The sequence below is a fragment of the Podarcis pityusensis genome (genome assembly GCF_964106645.2).
Source record: "Podarcis pityusensis genome assembly, chromosome: 9".
NCBI lineage: Eukaryota > Metazoa > Chordata > Lepidosauria > Squamata > Lacertidae > Podarcis > Podarcis pityusensis.
Window position 1 is genome coordinate 68,342,124 of NC_138034.1, and position 22,357 is coordinate 68,364,480.

General features: G+C 43.0%; 1 protein-coding gene and 1 long non-coding RNA gene across 8 annotated transcripts in view; one reads left to right on the forward strand and one right to left on the reverse strand.

The window, feature by feature from the left end:
- LOC308485464 overlaps window positions 1–7,740 on the reverse strand; it is a 57,954-nt gene extending 50,214 nt beyond the window's left edge. For 2 of the 3 annotated variants that reach the window (XR_013990532.1, XR_013990534.1), the window contains exons 1-2: window positions 7,592–7,740; window positions 6,589–6,743 (exon numbers count right to left, since the gene is read on the reverse strand). This is a non-coding gene — a long non-coding RNA (uncharacterized lncRNA). The remainder of the gene's footprint in view (window positions 1–6,588; window positions 6,744–7,591) is intronic. The other variant, XR_013990533.1, reaches the window with a different exon arrangement.
- Window positions 1–22,357, forward strand: part of SLC4A4 (solute carrier family 4 member 4) — a 355,256-nt gene that overhangs the window by 96,289 nt on the left and 236,610 nt on the right. For 3 of the 5 annotated variants that reach the window (XM_081020705.1, XM_081020707.1, XM_081020706.1), the window contains 3 exons: window positions 8,322–8,457; window positions 15,761–15,921; window positions 16,971–17,123. In XM_081020705.1, the coding sequence (XP_080876831.1) occupies window positions 8,322–8,457; window positions 15,761–15,921; window positions 16,971–17,123 (450 nt within the window). Of the gene's footprint in view, window positions 1–8,321; window positions 8,458–15,760; window positions 15,922–16,970; window positions 17,151–22,357 lie in introns of all 5 variants that reach the window. The other 2 variants (XM_081020704.1, XM_081020708.1) reach the window with 1 other exon arrangement.

Here is a 22,357-nt window from a genome sequence, read left to right on the forward strand (position 1 = left end):
ACACATTCTACTCATTTAAAAACACGCTGATTCCCGGACCATTTGCGGGCCAGATTGAGAAGGCGATTGGGCCGGATCCGGCCCCCAGGCCTTAGTTTGCCTACCTATGGACTACATGACTCCCAGCTCTAGAACACCAGGATTCTATTATTGCAGTTGTCTCTTAAATTGTCAGCTGTTGGTTTCCTCATTCAGTACAGTGGTACCTTGGTTTACGAACTTAATCTGTTTCGGAAGTCCTTTCTTAAACCAAAGTGTTCTTAAACCAAGGAGTGCTTTCCCATAGCAGCAGCAGGGGACTCAATTTACAAATGGAACACACTCAACAGGAAGTGAAACATGTTCTTATTCCAAGGAAAAGTTCACAAACCAAAACACCTACTTCTGGGTTTGCAGCATTCTTAATCCAAGTTGTTCATAAATGAAGCTGTTCTTAAACCAAGGTACCACTGTAGATAATGGACATAATTTAATTTGATGGGTTGATTAATCCTATGCTCCAAGGACCAGAATCCCTTTCTTAGGTCTGTATGCATGATGTATGATTTTTGGAGAGAGAGTAGGGTAATATATGCATGTGGTAAGCACAGGCTTTTAACTTGGATGGTGAACAGATTGGTTATGTTTGCTTTGCAGCAAACAAACATATGGTTTTGGTAATGTGATACTGGAATGTGTGAATCGCTCAGTGATGCTGATGGGGCAGTAGATTGAAAACAAACTATAGAAAGAACTTCACACCACCATACAGTGTACAATTGACATGAAACGTTTTGATGCTCTAGCATGTCTCTTTGCTCTTGCAAGATCTTTGAGATTCCTCCATCCCTGATGGAAATTGCTTTCTGCCTTTGGGTACTTGAGGGCATAACTTCAACACACAAGAGTGGCCTTAGCCGAACTCACAAGAAACTGCTGACGTGTGTGATCTCTAGATAGCAATTTGTTCATTTTGAAATCCATTGTAGGCATTTGCTACATCTTGCAGATGAAACAAAATAGGTGGGGTGCATGAGTGGGTTGGGAGTCCTGCTCCATTTGCTTCATTCAGAGCAGCTCCGTTGGAATGAATGAAAGCTCTGAAGAAGCAAAACATTAGCGCATTGTCCCAGGAGTGAGTTCTGGGGAAAGAAGATGCCACAACATGGGTTTAGCAAAAACAAAATCAGTGGGATATGTATGCATATGTACATACATAAAATGATAGCTGCTGCCGTGCAATTTTAGAAAACAGAATGTGCAGAAGTTTTGCAAGTACGTCAGTCTATGGTAGTCATTTGTGGGATAAATGTTCCCTTGAGAGGACAACCTTACTCCTGGCAAGTTATCATCTGAAATATTTCAGACCTTTTTATTCCACTAAGGCCATTACTATTTATAAAAATGGATCTTTTATCCCTTTTCAAACCTCTTCTTTCGCTTCCTTTGGTCTTTTGTTCCCCTATCCCCATAAGTCCACCTGTGGTAGCCACTGCCTAAAGCACAGATGATACTTATTTTTAAAGCTATGTAAAATGTTCTCTGCATGGTGTGCCATTGATTGATTGAGTATGAGTCCATGAGATTATGGATATCAGTTTTCTAATATGCTTACAGAGTTGAGGCAGTAACAAAAAGAGAGGAAAAGTTGTACAGCTAATGGCTGTTCTTCTCATTAATGCTACTACCTTTTGGTGGCTAGCTGAGTATGATTTGAAGTGGTAGAGGGGGAGTTTAGGCTGGTGGAGTCTGTGTGCGACACATGCAGGTCAAAGAGGAAGAGGGAAAGGTTGGTAGTTCATTACTTCGGGTTAATTGGGGCTCTAGCTTGTAACTTGGGCTTGGGACTTGCGGTGTTTGCTCTCAGCACATCCTGTTCCCTCCAGCGGCCAACATGAAAATATGCTGTTCTTGCTAAAGAGAGCATGTAAATAACCAATGAACGGCCCATTAATCAACAGTGGCACTAAAAAGACCAATGCGGTGAAGTTTGAGCTGCGGCAGACCTTGTGACCCAGCAAATTCCGCGTTTGGATTTTGGACTTTTAATGTGCATGTTTTAAATGCACAACTGAGGCTTAAATAAAGAAGGAGGGGGAATCTGTGTTAACATGGTATCCAATTTTAATGCGTCTGGGCATGGGTGCATTCAGTTTTACCAGAGTAGCATGTGGTATAGTTTTTTCTGGGATGAGCACCTTCAGGCAGCAGGCTTTCATTTATTTATGTATTTATTTAAAAGCATTTCTAAGGTGCTTAATGCATGTGTGTTTTTAAAGAAATCCCTAACTGGCATACAAAAATAACACAAAAGCAATAAAAGCAGTGAAACACCCTTGTAAGAACAGGCAAAAACAGGAATAACATCAACCAATCTTGTGGGTCAGGAGAAGCTTGGGCAAAGAAAATGCATCCTCACACGACATCTGGAGCAGCTAATAGTTGATGCTATGTGCACAGCAGAGGGGAGGCCGTTTCACAGGGCAGGGGCAATTGCAGGAAAGGGGTTTTGCTTAGCTTTCTCCCTAGAGGGGGGACAGGTGAGTAGCATTCTAACATGCAGTCTGCTACCTGCAAGCTAGAAAAGGAATAGGGAAGGAAGGGTCATGTGCCACTTTTGTGCGACTGAATGGCACTCAGACGCTACTCAAATTGAGCACCTTCCTCAGGGCTCCCTGACTGTGAGGTTCAGAGGCTGGATCAGAATTCAAAGGCTTTTCGTGCTCTAGGAGCAAAAAAGTGTTGTCCATTCTCTATGAAGAAGGCATGCCTGAGCCCATGCTTTGATACTTATCAGAAGTTAAGTGAAGACTTTTGTTTTTGTTTTTGTTGGGTAGGCTTTTTTGAATATATGGACAACGTTACTGGGATAATTGGTAGTGTATTGCTTTGCTGCATCCAGACACTGTCTCAAGACCTGCACATCCATTCCTGATTCAGATGTGGCCGGGAAAAAGAGCTAGGTGTCACCAGCATGCTCAAGACTTTGTTCTTCAGGTCTCCTGATGGCCTGTCCCAACAGCTTCATATGTATATATTAAATAGCATCATGGACTAAATACATGGCTCCTACGCTCAAATAAATATTGGCCACTGGCATGAGCTGAACTCTGTGTTTCCTCAGACCCTAATGCCCTGTTCAATTGTTATCCTCCTCTTGTGGTTGCTACCCTGTGAGGTGGGGTGAAGTGGGGAGAAGCCTGTTGCTCCCGACCCCTCCTGCATTTCTCCTCCTACCATGCCACACATGTTTGGGGCTGAACAGCTGTAGCATGGAGCCTGCTGAAGTCAAACAGATTCAGAATCCGTATCTTCCAACCACATGGGTAGTGTTACTGAGAGAAAGAGGCTCCTTGCTGCTGACGTTCAGCCCCCTGAGATGTTGGAGGTTGCAGGAAATGCAGCGTGGACATGCAGGAGGGACAGGGCCTGTGAGCTGGTTCCTATTTCCCTCTCGCATGGTGGCAATTGTACGTGTGTGTGAATGCTCAAATAGGCCTTATGCATAAATCTCTGTATGGAAGGTTGGTGCCCAGAGAAGATGCACTGCCCAGGCTTGGTACAAGGGCAAGCAGGTAATAGAGTGAAACAGGGATAGCCAATAGGATGCCATCAGCCCCAGCCTGCATGGATGATAGCCCATGCATGTAGTGCAGGTCTAAAGTCAGCACCTTGGTCAGCGCATGGTGGGAGCCAGAGATGAGACTAGGCTCACTGGCAGGCCCTTGAATAGAAAACAAATAACCTGGAGACTTCTGAAGCAGGGAGGTGTGTGTTCTAGGTCTTGCTTCCTTGTTCTAGGTCTTGTGTGTTCTAGGTCTTGCTTCATGGTGAAATTGGCTGTGCTCTGTTCTTGGGGCATCCCGCAGGGCCTCCTGATGCATTTCGGAATGGCTTGGCATGGAAAGCAGGATCCACAGAAGTGAGGGAGTTTCTGTGAGGAAGAATTGGTGCTGGATGAGAGAGTAAGAAACCTTGCTTGGAAAAAGGAGATGGAGGTACCACAGCCCCTTCTCCCTCCTGCTAGAGGGAGAGGGCCTCTCTATTTTTGAAGAGGGTCCAGGACTCTCTTACTGATGTGGAAGTGTCTGGGTTGAGGCCCTGTCCCATGGGAATGAGATACATTTCAACTGCGGAAAGAGGGAACAGTTCGGACAAGCACCAGTTTGAATATTTCCCAACCCTTGTCCAATTTGAATGAGTTGAATTCTGAGTTTTGATCCATCCAAGTTGCTCCATCCTTTCCCTTCCCAGATTTTCTGTGGGTTTAATAACTCTTTTGCGAATGCCTTGACATGACCAGGTAGCCTTTTGAGAAGGTCTCAGCATGGTCAGCGTCCACACCAGCTGCCAAAAGGTGACATCGGCCCTGCATATTTTGTTTACTACTACTACTATCTTATTTTTTTGTACCCTGCCCATCTGACTGGGTTGCCCCAGCCACTCTGGGCTTCTTCCAACAAAAATACAAAGACACAGCAGAACATCGCACATTAAAACTTCCTGATACAGGGCTGCCTTCAGATGTCTTTGGAAGATTATATAGTTATTTATCTCTTTGACATCTGACAGGAGGGCGTTCCACAGGGGGAAGGGCACCACTAACAATACACTACTTGTATTGTTTCAAAAAGCAATACAAGTCTAATTTTACAGAACTTGAATCGAAATAGGGAGCTGTGAGAGAGTAGACAACAATTAACTATTCATTTCATTTATGAATCGCTTCCTATAAAACATTCTGAAGTGTATATACTCTCTACTAACAAGGCTTGTTGGAAATGGAAGGTTTTCAATAGGCACAGAAAAAAGCCTCGCTTCCTACATCATATAGAAAGGGCCTCCAGGTGAGATGTCATCAGCAGGAGTGATTGGCCAGGTATATAAGGGGCAAGACAATCTTTTAGGTATTCTGGTCCTGAGCTGTGTATGGCTCCGTACATTAGTACCAGCACCCTGAACAGAATAGGCATAAAAAGAGTTTGGAGATAGCTCAGGATCCAGGATACCATGTCAGGCAGAATTCCTCCTCAAGTTCCTGACTTCTGCTCCCCCTTGCTTACTCACATGTATGAATCAGAAAACAGAGGTCAGCAGCTGCGGCGCAGAAGGCGAGAACTTTTAGCTGAAGTTTTGCTTGTTGGGGGAAGGGACACTTTGCCCTCTTGGTTTGCACGGGAAAGGAGCAAATATAGCTTGTTCTTTGACCCTTTTGTTCTGTTCAAAATATGACCCTGGTGCAAATTAATAATAATTCTATCTGTCTATCTATCTAAATTTGGTGACCAAGGCAAAATGCAAATAATGTAAATAATGGACACGGGGACCCTTGAATTTTAGATGGACTGCTGAGCGAGTTGTCAGTTACATCGGCACCAGGCTAGAAAGAACTACTTGGATTTGTCTTGAGTCAGAAGATATTGGCAAATTTTTCAGTTCTTTAGCTTGGATGCATGCAATTAATACAGTATTGTGCTTTGATTCACCAGGTGGTTTTACAAAACAACTACCTCTCCTCTCACTAAAAGGTTTTTTTAATGATCCCTGTCTCCCCCCATCTCCCCCCCACCTTCAGTTAGAATGGATCTTGATCCTATTCTGTGTTTTAAAAACAGAAACAGAATAGGTTTGATATGCTTCTCTTGTTTGTCTCACGATGGGAAACTTTTGTGGCAACAGGAAACCAGGGAGAAAATTGTATTTAAAAAGCTGTTGTTGTTATTGTTGTTTTAAGTAAGAGTTCTTTAGACTATTGTTGCAACTCCTGATTTGCTCAACCCACTCTTAGTCTAGGAACTGGATCTTGATTGAGTTTTCATAGCTGTTATTTTAATTATTTTCTCCTCCGTTACATTATTTTTAAAAAAGAAACTAATTAAAATTATATCCACATATTGTACTAACTCACTAATCCAAAAAACGTCCATGTGTTGCAGTAACACAGCAGTCCAAATTAACCTAAAAGTACACAAACGAGCCATAATGAATGCACAGTGTCCTGAAACTAAAGAATACCAAGTATAATCCAAGGAAGAAAGAAAAAGAAAAACACAGAAGCAGAATACAACAACACCTCCTGAAAATGCTTAATTAACTTTCAAACAACAACAGCTAAACCATGTATATCAAAATAAGAACCATAACTATGAAAATATATTGGTGAAAGAAGAAAGTTAAACCCAAATAAAATCCTTAAAAGCAAAGGATGATATCACTATGCCAATCTTGTAGTTTTATCTGTTTTGGAAGAAGTTTAGGTTGAAAGGCGGGGCATAATTGTCCTAGGCTCGTGGCTTTTGTTCGCTAGAACACGTTATAGTCATGCAATGTAGGGAGAAAAGACATGGGACAAAGCTTTGCTGAGTTTTCCAGTAACTCTAAAAAATGGCACAAGGTGTGATAAGCTCAGGCTGACAGCCCAAGGAGACTGCAGAAGTAACTTCCAGTGACTTGTTTCCAGATAAAACATATATCAAGACCCAGATGCCCAAAGAGTCTGAACCAGGGATTCCCAGAACTTTGACATGCACATTTGCTTTCTGAGTTAAAATACGGGAGGTACATTTTACCCTTGCAGCCCAAAGGAGTAAGAAGATGAGAGCAACTCACTTTTGAGCAGGGTTGGGGAATCTATGGCCCTCCAGAAGTTGCAGAATTACATCTCCCATCATCCATGATTGTTGGCCGTGCTGGCTGGGGTTGATAGGAGCTGGAGTCCACCAGCAATATCTGGAGGGCTACAGGTTCCTGTATGCATTTGACAGCTTTAAACACAATCAGTCAATGAAATCGCCTAAAATTGCAATCGACTCCTCAACATGGAAATAATAATAATAATAGTAGTAGTAGTAGTAGTAGTAGTAGTAGTAGTAGTGCTGAAAGTTTAGGCATGCAGTTGTTCCTTTGGGTCTGGTATGAAAAAGAACTTCTTAACAGTGGTCTTTCCCCCCTCTAAATTTGAACAGTAAAGGTAAAGGTAAAGGTACCCCTGCCCGTACGGGCCAGTCTTGACAGACTTTAGGGTTGTGCGCTCATCTCACTCTATAGGCTGGGAGCCAGCGCTGTCCGCAGACACTTCCGGGTCATGTGGCCAGCGTGACAAGCTGCATCTGGCGAGCCAGCGCAGCACACGGAACGCCGTTTACCTTCCCGCTATAAAGTGGTCCCTATTTATCTACTTGCACCCGGGGGTGCTTTCGAACTGCTAGGTTGGCAGGCGCTGGGACCGAACGATGGGCGCGCACCCCGCCGCGGGGATTCAAACCGCCGACCATGCGATCAGCAAGTCCTAGGCACTGAGGTTTTACCCACAGTGCCACCCGCGTCCCTAAATTTGAACAGTAGCTTTCATCAAATGCAGCATCTTAAAGAAGTGGCACTTGCTGAGTGTTAGGTGATGTGGAAATGCCTTTAAACATAGTTGCTTGGATGGTTGGCGGTTAGTTGCAGTTGGAGATGCCTGAGCAAAATGTTAAAACAGCAAGACATTACAGACCAGCAGGTGTTAATGGTTCTAGCCTAGGGATGGCATGTTCTAGGTATGGCATGGTATAGCAGGTGTAACCTACATGTGACCAAAACTAGTGTTCTTTTTAGCTACACCGTGTCTTACCTGTGGATGGGTTGATTGCTTTGTGCCTTTCTGCTCCTTCCCTTTTCCTCACTGTGTTTGATACTTGACTAAATGGACCAGAGTACACAGCAGCTTCCCATGCAAAAGAAGAGCTGGGCTATTTTGTTAAATATTCCCTTTTACGCTGGTAATGAGTGTTGCCTCGCAAGCCAATGAAAGTTCCAGCTTTGTACAAACCGGGGGGGGGGGTGGAGTTGGCAGTGGGAAGCCACTTCCTCTTCACGAGGTGCCCCCCAAATAGTTTTGGCTGGAACTGGTTCTCTGCCTATAAAGAAAAAGACTTTAAAGGACCTCGGCTGATCAGAGTACTAAAGGTCCCTGGGCATGCACCATAGAGCAAATTGGTGCTGAGCCTGGAAGCTCTCTCTTGTTTTTTTGGACGAGGAGCTGTGTGGGTCTGCTGTGAACACAGAGCTTAGAGGAGTGGGGGAAGAAGACGCACGTCCTCTTGAACTTTACCCCCAGCTTGAAAGTTGTTTTCTTTTTTTAAGAAGTAAGTTGTAAGAAAAGAGAGACTTGAGAAGTAGGCACCTAGCAAATAATAATAATAATAAAAAGAGCCGACAGCCCGCACTCAGAGCTGAGATGTCAGATGGAGCAGGCGACGAGGAGAAGCAACCAAATGGATGTGGAGAGAAGGGAAGGGAGAGGAATCGCACCTCCCTGATCATCCTGCAGTCCGTTAACCGCAGTATTTTCACCTCTGCAGTCTCCCCCGCCGCCGAACGCATCCGCTTCATTTTGGGCGAAGACGATGACAGCCCCGCGCCACCCCAGCTCTTCACGGAACTGGACGAGCTCCTGGCTGTGGATGGGCAGGAGATGGAATGGAAGGAGACCGCAAGGTGAGTTGGCATCGCTTTGTCTTTTCTGGGGGAAGCGGACGGCCCCTTGAGGAAGAAGTTGTGGCAAGCCATGTGTTAATTTTGGGGAGCACCTTGGAAGTTTGGGGGGTTCCACAAGTATCATTAGGACTGTAGCTCAGTGGTGGGACCTAAACTGGATAGCTCCGTTGGCAGAGCCTGAAACTCTTAATCTCAGGGTTATGGGTTTGATCCCCACATTGGGACTCTGTCCCTTCCACCTTTCTGATTCTATGATCCAAGGTTCAGTTGGCAGCATCTCCAGGTATGACTGGGGGAGAGACCCCTGCCTGAATCCTGGAGGACCTTTGCTAGCCAGTGTAGGCAATGCGTGGACCAATGGTCCGACTCAGTAGAAGTCAGCTTCCTCTGTCCCTTTCCTCCTAATTATTCTCTGGTGGTTCTGGAATGCTTTTCCAATAAAAAGGAACCAGAGGAATTTCCCAAGCATTTGCTGGTGAATAGAGCTACTATGTTATTCTTAATTAAGGGGAAGGGTCGTAGCTCAGTGGCAGAGTGTCTGCCCTGCAAACAAAAGGTCGCAGGCATCTCCAGGTGGGGTTGGGATAGACATCTGCACGAAATCCTGAATTGTCACCCCCAGTCAGTGTATGTAAGCCTGAGCTAGATAGACCCAATGGTCTAAAGCAGCTTCCTAATGTTCCTATCCTTTATTCAGAAGATTAGCAACACATACACAGTGATCTTTGCACGACACTTGTCAGAAAGGTGATTGAGTTATAACATCATTAATTCATATTAAAACCATCTGTGCTTAAAAGTGAATTTCAAATATAGTTCCTCTATCTATCTATCTATCATTTATCTATCTATCTATCATCTATCTATCATCTATCATCTATCATCTATCTATCTATCTATCTATCTATCATCTATCTATCTATCTATCTATCTATCATCTATCTATCTATCATCATCTATCTAGTGTAGTGGTTATTATATAGGATCTCAGCCAGGAACTCTCACCTCAACCATTAACTTGCAAGATTGTTTTCAGGCAAGGTGCTATTTCTCAGCCTCAGTTTCCCCTGTGCAGTATGGGGACAGTAGCACCGTCCTACCTCACAGGGTTGTTTTTAGGGTTAGTGAGGTAGCTGAAGTGATATAAAATGAAGTGTTGTTGTTGTTATATCCCTTGGCTTGAATAATTTCCAACTGAAATCATTTTAAAGTAACAGAATAAAGCACCCAAAATGCTATCATTCAAACATTTAGATGTTTTCATTTTGGAATTAGCATGAATTAAACCCTTTGAGGTTGGGTTTTAATTTGCATGCACACAGTGCTTTGTTTCTTATTAGACTCATAAAAAACATTTTTGGTCACTTACGAGCAATGCATGCAGATAAATTGTGCTGGAGTGATGACACAATTCAACAATAATTAATCAAGTCACCATCGTGTAATCAACCTAGCCGTAATTCCAATGGAGCTTGCTTGAGCGAGACTCTGCTGTGACATTACAATAACTGACCCCTTTCCCCAAATCTAGACTTCTGTTTTTCTCTTCGAGTGCTGAGTCATTGTTTTCCAGGGCCCTCCACCTCTCCCCCCACACTTTTAAATATTAGCTCTTCGGTTTTCTCTTGTTATCAGAGCTCTGCTAATCTTTTCCCCCACCGTCTGCCTTAAGAGCTTCTTACTGTGTTTGGATATATTAATCCCTACCTGTGAATATCACCTTGTTCTCCCTAACTCTGGGATTCCTACTTCTCAAGGGAAGCTCCATGCATGAGGATTACTGAGTGGGACACTGGTCTTACACACCAATCCTAACCCAAAATCTAACCCTCTTACAACAAACGCATGCCATGGGACTGTCGCAAAATGTGTGCGCCTTTTTCTACACCAGTATACACTTTTCTAGGAAAACTGATTCAGACAGGTTTCCCAGATGAGTGTACACTGGATGATTAATGTATGTGGCCATACTTTCCATGCAGGGAAATGTTGATGTTGCGTGATGTGATCATAAAACGAGGAGCTCATACTTTTGCTTCTGTAAGGTTTAGAGCAGGCATAGGCAAACTCGGCCCTCCAGATGTTTTGGGACTACAACTCCCATCATCCCTGACCACTGGTCCTGTTAGCTAGGGATGATGGGAGTTGTAGTCCCAAAACATCTGGAGGGCCGAGTTTGCCTATGCCTGGTTTAGAGGCACTTTGCTCTGAAGAAGAAGAAGAAGAGTTTGGATTTGATATCCCGCTTTATCACTACCCTAATGAGTCTCAAAGTGGCTAACATTCTCCTTTCCCTTCCTTCCCGACAACAAACACTTTGTGAGGTGAGTGGGGCTAAGAGACTTCACAGAAGTGTGACTAGCCCAAGGTCACCCAGCAGCTGCATGTGGAGGAGCGGAGATGCAAACCCAGTTCCCCAGATTATGGGACTACCGCTCTTAACCACTGCACCACACTGGCTTCCTCTGGGTTGCTTTGCATTAGATAATCTGCTCCCCCCCCCAAAAAATAATTGCACTTGTCCTACACATCTCTAGCTTTCCCAAAATTTTTATGCACGTTGCATAAAAATGGCCTTTTAAATGTGTTTGTTGTAGGGAAGTTATGGATTGGTTTTTGTTTTTATTGTGTATTTTGTATTCTCATTTTGTGTTTTTCTGTTATGAACTGCCCTGGGATCTTCGGATGAAGGGCACTATGCAAATTTAAATAACAACAGCAATGAGGTTAATAAAAAATGAAAGAGAAAACTTATAAATTCCTCACAGCTGATTCAGAGGTGAAAGAGGAGAGACCCTTAGATCAATTAAATCACTGTGTTTATTATCAAAAACTTCATATAGATGCTGTTTTTTTGGTAAATAATCTTTTAAAATAAAATTTAAAGAGAAAATACCAGTATTGAAACACCTTTTTTAAAAAATATATATAAAAGGGCAGCTTTGAAAAAGACAACAAAATGTTGTTAAATACAGAAAAAGCAAAGGGCATTTTGTATACAGTTCCTTTAAAGAAGAACGAAGCATCATACACTGGATTCACATATTGGTATACAGAAAAGTGGGGAGGAGAGAGGAGACAGGGAGATGCAAGATTCATACAGGTGACTTTTCAGATATTGAACTTACAGCTGAATAAATGAAGCCACCACTGATTCCTTATTCCACACTCAGAAGCACACCAATAAAAAATTGGTCCTGTCTTGTTTATCTACCTATTTTAAAATTGAGTGAATGCCTCTCTTCTCCCAAGTTCCCACACACAATTGTGATTGGTCTTGTGATGCAAATTTTCGTAATGAATTGTCCAGAAGAAATAAAGTGAATTCAGGTTGCCCAAGACCATCCTTCAGGGTATCTAAAGCTAAACAGATCTGGATTTTGTACCCTCCCCAAAATGGATACTTTTAAGAGAAAATGTTTTAGGGAGAACACTTCCTTTTATTATTATTAACACCCTAATCTAGCCATCTAACAACAAACATACCGGTAATCATACCCATTATTACGCAAAACAAACAGAATTAGGAATTCACAATATACTACAACTTTTAAAACAATACTGAAACTAACTATATGGTGTGAGCTGAACTGTTATGGATTTGAAACAAGCTACATGAGATATAATTTGGAAACTAGAAAATTTGCAAGACTGAAGATTTTGTGAACAAGAGTTAGGTTGGCCAAAGACTAACCATGGCACGCCTGATAGTTTCCACTTAGAGAGGGCTCCTGCTCTAGGATGATTTCCAAATGTTTCTGTATAGCTGCTGAAGAAGTTTTGGTAGCCAGAGGAGTGAAAAGCTTTTGGCTTATGATAAAAGAAACATCTGGTATTCTTACTACAATCCACTGCCACAAAGTGTGCTGATGGTCACCAACTTGGATGGCTTTAGAATAGGATTAGACAAATTTATGGAAGATGGAAGCTCCGAGTGGCTGCTATCTTACACCTCCAGCAATGCAATCATAAGGGCGATTGCCATTATGCCCTTCTTTCAGGAATCTGGTTGGCAACTTTGAGAATGGGATGTTGAACTAGGTGACCTTTGACTTGCTCTAGCAGGGCTGTAGCTGTTGCTACGTTATGCAGAGAAATTGTATATTACCTCCGTAAAGGGGTGAGCACTATATTTCTGTGTGACAGAAGTACAGTGGTACCTCTGGTTACGAACTTAATTCTTTCCGGAGGTCCGTTCTTAACCTGAAAGTGTTCTTAACCTGAGGTACCACTTTAGCTAATGGGGCCTCCCACTGCTGCTGTGCCGTCGTCATGCGATTTCTGTTCTCATCCTGAAGCAAAGTTCTTAACCCGAGGTACAGTGGTACCTCAGGATACAGACACTTCAGGTTACATAAGCTTCAGGTTACAGACTCCGCTAACCCAGAAATAGTACCTCGGGTTAAGAACTTTGCTTCAGGATGAGAACAGAAATTGTGTGGCGGTGGCGCGGCGGCAGCAGGAGGCCCCATTAGCTAAAGTGGTACCTCAGGTTAAGAACGGACCTCCAGAACGAATTAAGTTCTTAACCCGAGGTACCACTGTACTATTTCTGGGTTAGTGGAGTCTGTGACCTGAAGTGTCTGTAACCTGAAGCGTCTGTAACCCGAGGTACCACTGTACAGAAAAGGTGCTAGATGTGAACTTGTGTCTGTGACACACCTGCGATTTTTACAGAAACGTTTGGATCAAGATTTATGTTTTTAAACACAACTGTCATGGTCTGCCCCTGTTTCTCAGACCAAGGTTAGGCTTGAGTTTTAAGGCTTTAAATTAATTCTACAGGCATCTTCCAAGTCAAACACATTTTTCTCCACCATCTGTGGCACAAGGCAGGTTTTGAGCCCTGTATTGTCTGCCTTGAAGCCCATAAAATTCCCCAGGGAGCTGGTTTGTGTACTGTAAACCAAACTTTGGTTTGGTGAGGCTGTGTGAACAAGCAGGTTCTCAGAGAACTTCCTCCTCAGTCCTTTTTGCTACACTGCCCCATGGTTTGACTTAACACACTGGTCTTGTGGTTAAGGCCTCTGCAGAATAACTCTGAGTTTGTTCTGCTAAGGTTTGTTCTTCTCTACAGCTCATGGTCATTAAAGTATGATCTTAACCACAACTTCTGGTTTGGACAACATGCTAAATTAAATGAAAAAGAAGATTGCCAACAAAAAGGACAGAAATAAACATTTCCTTATTTTTCTGCTGTGAAAAATGATTGACTGGGAAAATTTGTCCGCACAAACCATGGTGGGGTGGGGGTGGGGAAGCAAAGTCTTGTCTTTATCTTCTTTTAGTTGTAGATTAGGACAAAGGGCAAATGCCGTCTGGTGTAGAAACATTTTTCCACACCTAAGGGCTGTTTCATAAGCACAGGCAAGGGTTGCAAACTCCTGACCTGTAGGGTAGCTTCTTTAGCTTTTAATAGCTGTGTGTGGGAGAGAGGCCCAGCAGGTGCATAATTAAATCTCCACCACCGTAATGATGGCAGGTTGAGCAGCTGCAGGATTTCGCATTAAATCAACACTGTTTTGAAGGGAGATCATGCAGGAACTGGAAAGAGCGGGTTGCACGGGGCTCCCTTGAGACATTGCGTCAAACCACAATTAAATAAACTTTACTTTGTCTTGAAGATCTGAATAGACAAACCATGATTTGCAGTTGGCTGGCAAACCATAATAAAAAAAATTCTGTTTATTATTTATCAGGCCTTATTTTATTTCCCCTCCATAATATTCCAGTAGTCAAATCACCCAAAAAATACAAAACAATAATTTAGATTACAAAACAAAAAGCCCATACAGTGGTACCTCAGCTTACATACGCTTCAGGTTACATATGCTTCAGGTTACAGACTCTGCTAACCCAGAAATAGTACCTCGGGTTAAGAACTTTGCTTCAGGATTAGAACAGAAATCGTGCTCCGGTGGCGCGGCAGCAGCAGGAGGCCCCATTAGCTAAAGTGGTGCTTCAGGTTAAGAACAGTTTCAGGTTAAGAACAGACCTCCGGAACGAATTAAGTACTTAACCTGAGGTACCACTGTAAATGACTTAGCTAACATGAATTCATACTTTTTTAAAAAATGTTTCTTTAAATTATTGATCTAAATTATGGAAAAACTATACTGTGCATTCGAAAATATTGTGTTACTTTTACAATGATCAACAAAAATAGCAAAATTTCCCCCCTTTGAAGCCCTAGTTGCTGGTTTATGCTCACGGTGGTTTTGTGTGTTGTCTGAATTCGTGTCTCGGTTACTGCCATTGCTCTACTTCTGGGGGCTAGGGGGCGGCGGCGTGACTGGAAATGTAAACAGACTTTGAAAAGCTGGTATCACTGGATCATTTCATCAATTCTTATTGTTTTGAATTTTATTGTGTTATCATCTTCCTTAGTGGGTCATGCAAACTGCTATTCTATTTTATAAGAGTAGGGGGCATTGAGGATGGAGTGGGTGGTGGCCCAAAAATGTTTGGGGACCACTGATTTAAACGATAAACATCTCTGGTATAGAGGTGAAATTGAACTGAGTGGTTTCTTTTTTGAATGAATAAAGACCACTGTTCATTCGAGACCGAAGAAGCAGTCATGAAAAGCACAGCTGGAATCAGAAAAGATGCTCCCTGGAATCCATTTGGGCTCCACAGTTGCAGAGATATTTGTGGCTCATGCGTAGCAAATAATAAACAGCGGGAGGCATAGAGACATGTTTCTAGTGGATACTCTGCCTTTCTGAAACTGCCTTTCCCTATATCATAGAATCATAGAAACATTGAATTGGAAGAGACCCTGAGGCTCATCTAATCCAGCCCCCTGCAATGCTTATGTTCTGTGTACAAATCCAACTGTATTTCCACAGGGGTTGGTTTATAACCAATATGCAAAACCAACTTTAATCCAGTGGGAGAATGTACACCAAAGATGAGAGATAGTATTGTGTTGATGGATGGTTTTTCTGTTTCTTTGCCTTGGAGCTGACTGCTGCGCCTAACGCACACCCAGTTGTTTGTTTGTTTGTTTTAATTAAACAAATGCTAATTTATATCATTTTAAATTGATGTTATGCATATTTTATTTGGTATTTTAAAGGCCGTCAGCCCAAAAATCGGTATATAAATAAGCCATAACGTGTAAAAAGAGGAGGGAAAGAACTTTGCAATACTTTTGAGACTAATGGATTTGTTGTGGCATGAATTTCTTAATGAAATATCTGATGATGTAGATGCTTGTTCTTGAAAGCTCATACAGCAGCGCTTCTTTGTAAGTTCATCCTTACAAAGTCTCTCTCAACTCTCTCTCTCTCTCTCACAGGTGGATAAAGTTTGAGGAGAAAGTGGAACAGGGTGGAGAGAGGTGGAGCAAACCACACGTTGCCACATTGTCCCTTCACAGCTTGTTTGAGTTGAGGACGTGTATAGAGAAAGGGTCGATCATGTTGGATCTGGAGGCCTCATCGCTCCCTCAGGTAGTAGGTAGGTGCTTTCGAACGCAGTGCTTTGGACTGTTCTACATCGCAAGAACCAACCTGGTCCGTTGAATGGGATGTTGGATCTGGGCATGTGTTTATTTTATGCTGCTTTTCAGCAAAACAGCAACAGCAACCAAGCTTCCTGGGGTGGGTTGCAGATCAATGAAAACAATATGGCCTCTACCGTCAGACTTACAATCTAAAAAGACATAACACAAAAGGAAAATGGATTTTGAGGAAGGAGGAAACAAGCAAACTTGGGTACCAGTTCTTTTAGGTGCAAGTTAATTGCCTACCGGGATGGAAACAGTTCAAGGAGAGGATGACCCAAAAGTTGCTGGGGTCTCAGCTGTCTTGATAGTGTGCCTGTTCATCTCGTTCAGTATCTTGGATAGTCTACAAGATAGGAGTGGGGGATCTGTAGTCCCCTGGATGTTGTGGGACTCCTAACTCCCACTTTGTATACCTCTTGCTAGTTTCTTTGTTGTTGTTGTTTAAGGATTAAAACACATCAGTGTACACTAACCTTTCTCAACCTGTGGGTCCCCAGATGTTGTTGGACTACAATTCCCATCATCCCTGAGCTCTGGCCTTGCTAGCTGGGGGTGATGGGAGTTGTAGTTAAACAACATCTGGGGACCCACAGGTTGAGAAAGGTTGGTGTAGAGGGTTGGGCAATATATCAATCCATTGTCCAAAACTGGTTTGAAGTCCATATCATGATACCTGTTTCATAGTTTTTGACCTGGCAATATATTGCACATCATGATGTGTATGTGTGTATGTGAGTGATGCAAAAAAAAACCCCCCTGAAGCCAGCCAGTGCTTCTACAAAGCGCCACCCTTATTTCAGACATTGTGATATATCAGTATATTGCAATGTTTCGCTGGTGGTATATCGTGATGTTGAAAACCAGATACTGCCCAGTCCTATGCGTATGTGAACTTACACATACCAGCCTACTCTGAAACCATTTTTATTTTTGTTTACATTGATTTACTCCTTTTCTTCTCTCCCTGCCTCCCCCTCTCCCCAAATCCTCGTGTTTGCAGAGATGGTTGTTGACAACCAGATCGAGACAGGCCTGTTGAAGCAAGAAATGAAGGACAAGGTCACTTACACCCTGCTCAGGAAGCATCGCCACCAGACCAAAAAATCCAACCTGCGCTCCTTGGCCGACATCGGGAAGACTGTCTCCAGTGCAAGTAGGATGTTTACCAACCCAGATAATGGTAATGCAGAAGCCAGTGGGCTTTGGCCTTCCCGTAGAGACCCACCGAAACCCTGCTCCCAACTAACTCCATCACCATCTCATGGCAACGCATCTAACCCCACAAGTAGAGTAGCAGACCATACTGACGGATGTATCAGTTATGGGCTCTGAAGGCTTCTTAATGCTGTGGCGCATCGCTCTAACCATATCTCCGTGGGCTAACTGAGAAGAGACATGGGCGCGCTTCGTTTTTGTTAGTCTGCTTTAGTCAGTAAAGCACCTGGCGTGGCACACGCACGAAACGCACAACACAAACAACGATGTGTCCTCCGGAATAGAATCGGGCTGCATCCACACAGCAGCTCATCCCGTTTCCCCGACATTTAATGTAGCTCATTATATTGGAACGTTCATGTGGTGTAAAATCAACTTCCAGAAATGGAACACAAGCTTGGCACTCATTTCCATGTTATTGGCTTCCAGGGGGGAAAAATCTGTTTGCAAACAATGTGGAATTGAGTGCTAACTTTGCACTATGTCCCACTATATTCCCGGGAGTGGCTTTTATGTCATGTGAAAGCTGAAATAGAAGGTGAAAATTAGCAGTTAGGGAAACGTCAGGAAAATGGGAATGAACTGCCACATGAATGCAGCCTATGACACATTGAGCTATCTAGAATGTGTTAGACTGTAATGGCGGGTGAAAATTGTCCTGAAGTCGTTTTGAGTGTTGGTGTGCAAAATAGCAGATGGGCTGTGTAATAGTCCTCTGTGAGCAGGGGTGACTCACCCATAGTCCTCTGGATATTGTAGGACTCCAGCGCCCATCATCCCCACCAGCATGGTCCATGATCAGGGATGATGGGGGTTGTAGTCCAGCAATATCCAGAGGACAGGTCCCACCCCAACCCCCCAGCTCCGGAGGCTTTTGTTAGAATTCTGGGAAACAAGTGCATTAACTAGAAAGAGAGGGATCCTCTCTAGTCCTCAAGGATAAAAGTTCAACAGTTCAATAGTGTTGAGTTGAGAAACTTCAGAAACACAAAAAAGGTGAACAGAGCAATCATCATCTATATTACTACAGGGGTACCTCGGTTCTCGAACATGATGTGTTCCGGAAGCCCATTCGGCTTCTAAAACATTCAAAAACCAATGCGCGGCTTCCTATTGGTTGCAAGAGCTTCTTGCACTCAGTGGAAGTCGCGTCGCATGTTCGGGTTCTGAAAAACATTTGAAAACGGAAGCATTTACTTCCGGGTTTTCAGCGTTCGAGAACCGAGACATACGACAATGGAGGTGTATGGGAACCTAGTTAACACTGTTTTCTGAAATCTCATGATTGAGTGACGTTGTCTATTGTGGGGATCAGCATTGTTTAAGGCCGTGCATCCCTGCTGGGATGAGAGGGGACTTTTCTTGCTTCTCAACATGCGAGGGAAAAATAATCTGATTGAAGAAAAGAGGGAGAGAACCACTAAAGCCAAGAATCATGGATTCTCATATGATCTCAACAAAACTTGCAACATGTGAATATTCATCCCCCCCCCCTCCACACTTTATTATTCCAAGAAGCGCTCCTTCTTGGAATGCAGGTGGTAAGGTGCATCTTTTTAATAAAAAGTACTTGGCTCAAGGCTGTGATAAGCAAAATGTTTTATCTGTTGGGGGAATTCCTCTTGGTAAGTATACAAAGCAGCCTTCTTCAGCCTGGTTCCTCCATCCAGATGATTTGGACAATATTTCCTACCAGCACAGATGTACCAGCTGAGCCAGATGATGGAAATTGTACTCCAAAACATCTGGAAGGCACCAGGTTGAGGAAGGCTGATTTAGAGAGAGTGGAGACAGGTATTTCTGGCTTCAGTGTGATGCACTCTGCAGAAGCCAGAGCCAGTTGTTGTGAACCTTCTTAAATTCTAACACTGCAAGTGGCGCAAGAGCTATCCATGCAAAGAACAGAAAATAATGAATTGCATGTAAAAAAAATAATGAGCATGCTGGGGAGAAATCTTCCAAAATAGTCTGCTCTTATATTCTACTTTTCTACGAGGAAATTACAATGCATGGGATTATTGAGTATTTTACTATTGAACTCCCCATCTGCAGACTTTAGTGGGGTAGACCTAACATGGCAGCATAATATGATTGCTGCGAATGTGCAGATTGGCTGTTGGACTTCAGTTGACCTGGCTTGTTGAACCATAGCATGATCCGAGACTTTTTAAGATGCAGACTTCGGAAGGCAAGGTGGCTTTTAAGTCTGTGCCCTACCATTCATTTTCTAGTGGATATTAAGTGCCTTAGGGCACAATCCTGTGACACTTTCCTGGAGAGTAGGCACCCATTGAGCCCAGTAGGGCTTATTTGTGAGCTGCTGAAGAGAGAGGTTTCTCTCTAGCAAAGAAATGCAGCAAGCTCATTCAGGAGGGAGAGAGCTCTCAGCCCTTCCACTCATTTTTGCGGACTCATTTAGAAGTCTGTTCTTGCAGAGTCGATGCAAGGATCACAAGATCATGCATGTGAAAGGTTTGGAACACTCTGAAGTGCTTTGCAGCAATGTGTTACCAAGAGCATGCGTACAGGTGTGGAGCAGACACCTGCTTTGCACGTAAAGGGAAGGCACACAGAAAAAACCCCTGCACTTAAACCTGTGGCCTTCCACAGTAGACTGAGCAACAAGGAATTACATACCCCAACAGATGACACAAGGGTGAAGCAAAAGGTTGGGCTCAAACCTAAAATCATATGCATGTTACCAAGTATCCAATAAGAATAATTTAAAGTAGCAAATCAGAGAAAAACAAATAATTGTGTAATTGGTAAAATGGATAGTCAACCTTCCATGAGTATATCATCTCTCAATCTTGTTCAACAACCTAGTACAAAACTTTTGAATTCTTTATACAGTATACTGTTTATTAAATTCCTGGCCCATCATGAGTGCTTGGTTTTATTCATTCATTTTTATTCATGTGTACATCTCCATTAATGTGCATGATCAATAAACATAGATCAATAAAATGAATAAATGAAACACTCATGTGAAACACAACATTTGATCAAAATTTTCCATTGAAAGCCAGCCCTCCAAAGGGAACAACTTGCAATCCTCACTCCCCAGTGTAGATAGCCCTGATTTGCATGATGATTTGCTCATGTTTTAGAGGAAAAAAATAATTCCATGTGGTTCATTCCATATATGTTGATTTAGAATATTCTATAAATTTGTTGGCATGCAGTGATTTGTAGTAAATCTGTTGCTAAAGCTATGCTGTTTAAATCTGCATCCAATAATTGATTCTGACTGTAAATCTTATGTCCAAGGAAGTGGGGCTTTCATTGAATTATGTGGTTAGCACTGTGTACTTTTTGTCTCTAGAGGTGGTTTCACCTATCTCGTGTTTGGCTACTCTGTCCAATGATAAGTGCTTCTGCTAATTTTTTTCTTATTAATGTAAATTAGTAGCATCTTTAGCAAGGGTTGTGTTCATAGAGTCCATACATTCAACTGTTTCAGAAGCCAACTTGCTGCAATGCTATCCGGAGCAGCCCTAATAGGGAAGGATGGGAAATTAAATAACTTATGGTTTATCTGAAGCGAGACAAAGCATGAGCCTGGGCCCAGATAACACGTTAAGCCTAGCTCCAGGTACTATGGCGGCAGCAAGACTGGGAGAGGAATGCAGTGTTCATAGTTTCCTCTCTCAGTGCAGTTACGCTAAGCTATAGTTTGGCTTAGCGTGACGTGGGAATTATGTCATTGGTAGATTCATGCATTCTCTAAGTTGTTCCCACTTCACTGATGGGAAGCTGAGGTCTGGGAGAAAGTTGCTTGCCGCAGCAAGTCCACAGCAGAAGCTGGGTTCCGCATTCCTCACATCCCAAACCCCATCTCTTTGTCCTTTAGACCCCATAGACACTAGAATATTTTATTTGTTAAGAAAGTATTTCAATGCAAATGTTCGAGAACTGGGTCCATCTCCAAATGCTGCTCTTTGCCAATCCTTGTGTTTGGTTCCAGGCTGCTTTGCATATACTGCATATTTCTGCATGCTCCATATTTCCTGCAGATCTTTTCCTTGGTGCTTTTGTTTGCTGTAGTGCAAACAATAAACTTGGTGCTGTAAACAGGTGAACAAGATGGGATGGGAGCGAGGGAATTGACATTGCAGGTGATTTGGTAAGGGAGAAAATTTAAAGAACTGCTTTAATGAGCATTTAGATTTTGGTTTAAGGATATTTTTACTCAAGTGGGACTTTCATTGGGCTGGTTCTCACCATGGTTTAGCGTTACATGCACGAGCTAGAATAAACCTAGGGTTGCCATATGTCTGGAATTTCCCGGACATATCCGGAATGCTGCTGTCTCTTACTGTGTCTGGGTGGAAATCGGTAAAATGTCTGGGAAAACCCAGACGTTTGGTAGCCCGTGTTGGCTCAAAAATGGCATTTTTCTCTGCAATTTTGAACAACAAACTTTTCACTGTTTGAAATATGGCAACAAGCTTCTCCTGTGTGGAATGACCAGTAGGAGAATCTTTTGATGTTTAGCTTTATTTTAAAAGAATGTTGGCTGCTTGTTCTGTATGAACCAGAGACTGAGGTTTAAAACAAACTCTAGTCCTTTTCTAAACAAACGGACTACAATACCTGTGTTTTGCTGATTTCAACAACCCTTCAGTTTCTTATTTTGTATGTAACAACAACCCAGGATTAGTGGAAAGTGAAACCAAATTCTGGCTGCACAGGAGGAGGAGAGGGGAGTGCAGAAGCTCAAGACTTTGCTCCACACAGTGCAGCTAAACCACGGTTTAGGGTTACATGTGAACCGGCTCATTGAATTACGTGGGCATGCTCAGTAACACTGGTAGAACAGCTGCTAGCAAGGAGAGGCTGAGATAATTCAGAAAAGGCTTGCTGAGAGTCTGGTGGGCCTTGAACCAAGAATCTGAGGGTCTGGGAACAGAACTAGTAAGTTACTGTGGACTCAGGCATCATAGTCCTTTGGGACATGACTGGCCCTATGGGTCTTCTGTATTGGCCATGGCAGTGTTTCTCAAACCTGGATCTCCAGCTGTTGTTGGATGACAACTCCCATCATCCCTGGCTGGCAGGATCAATGGTAAAGGATGATGGGAGCTATAGTTCAACAACACCTGGAGACTCAAGTTTGAGAAACACTGGGCTATGGTATGGCAGGTGAACAGAGCAGGGCTTTGGGTTGGT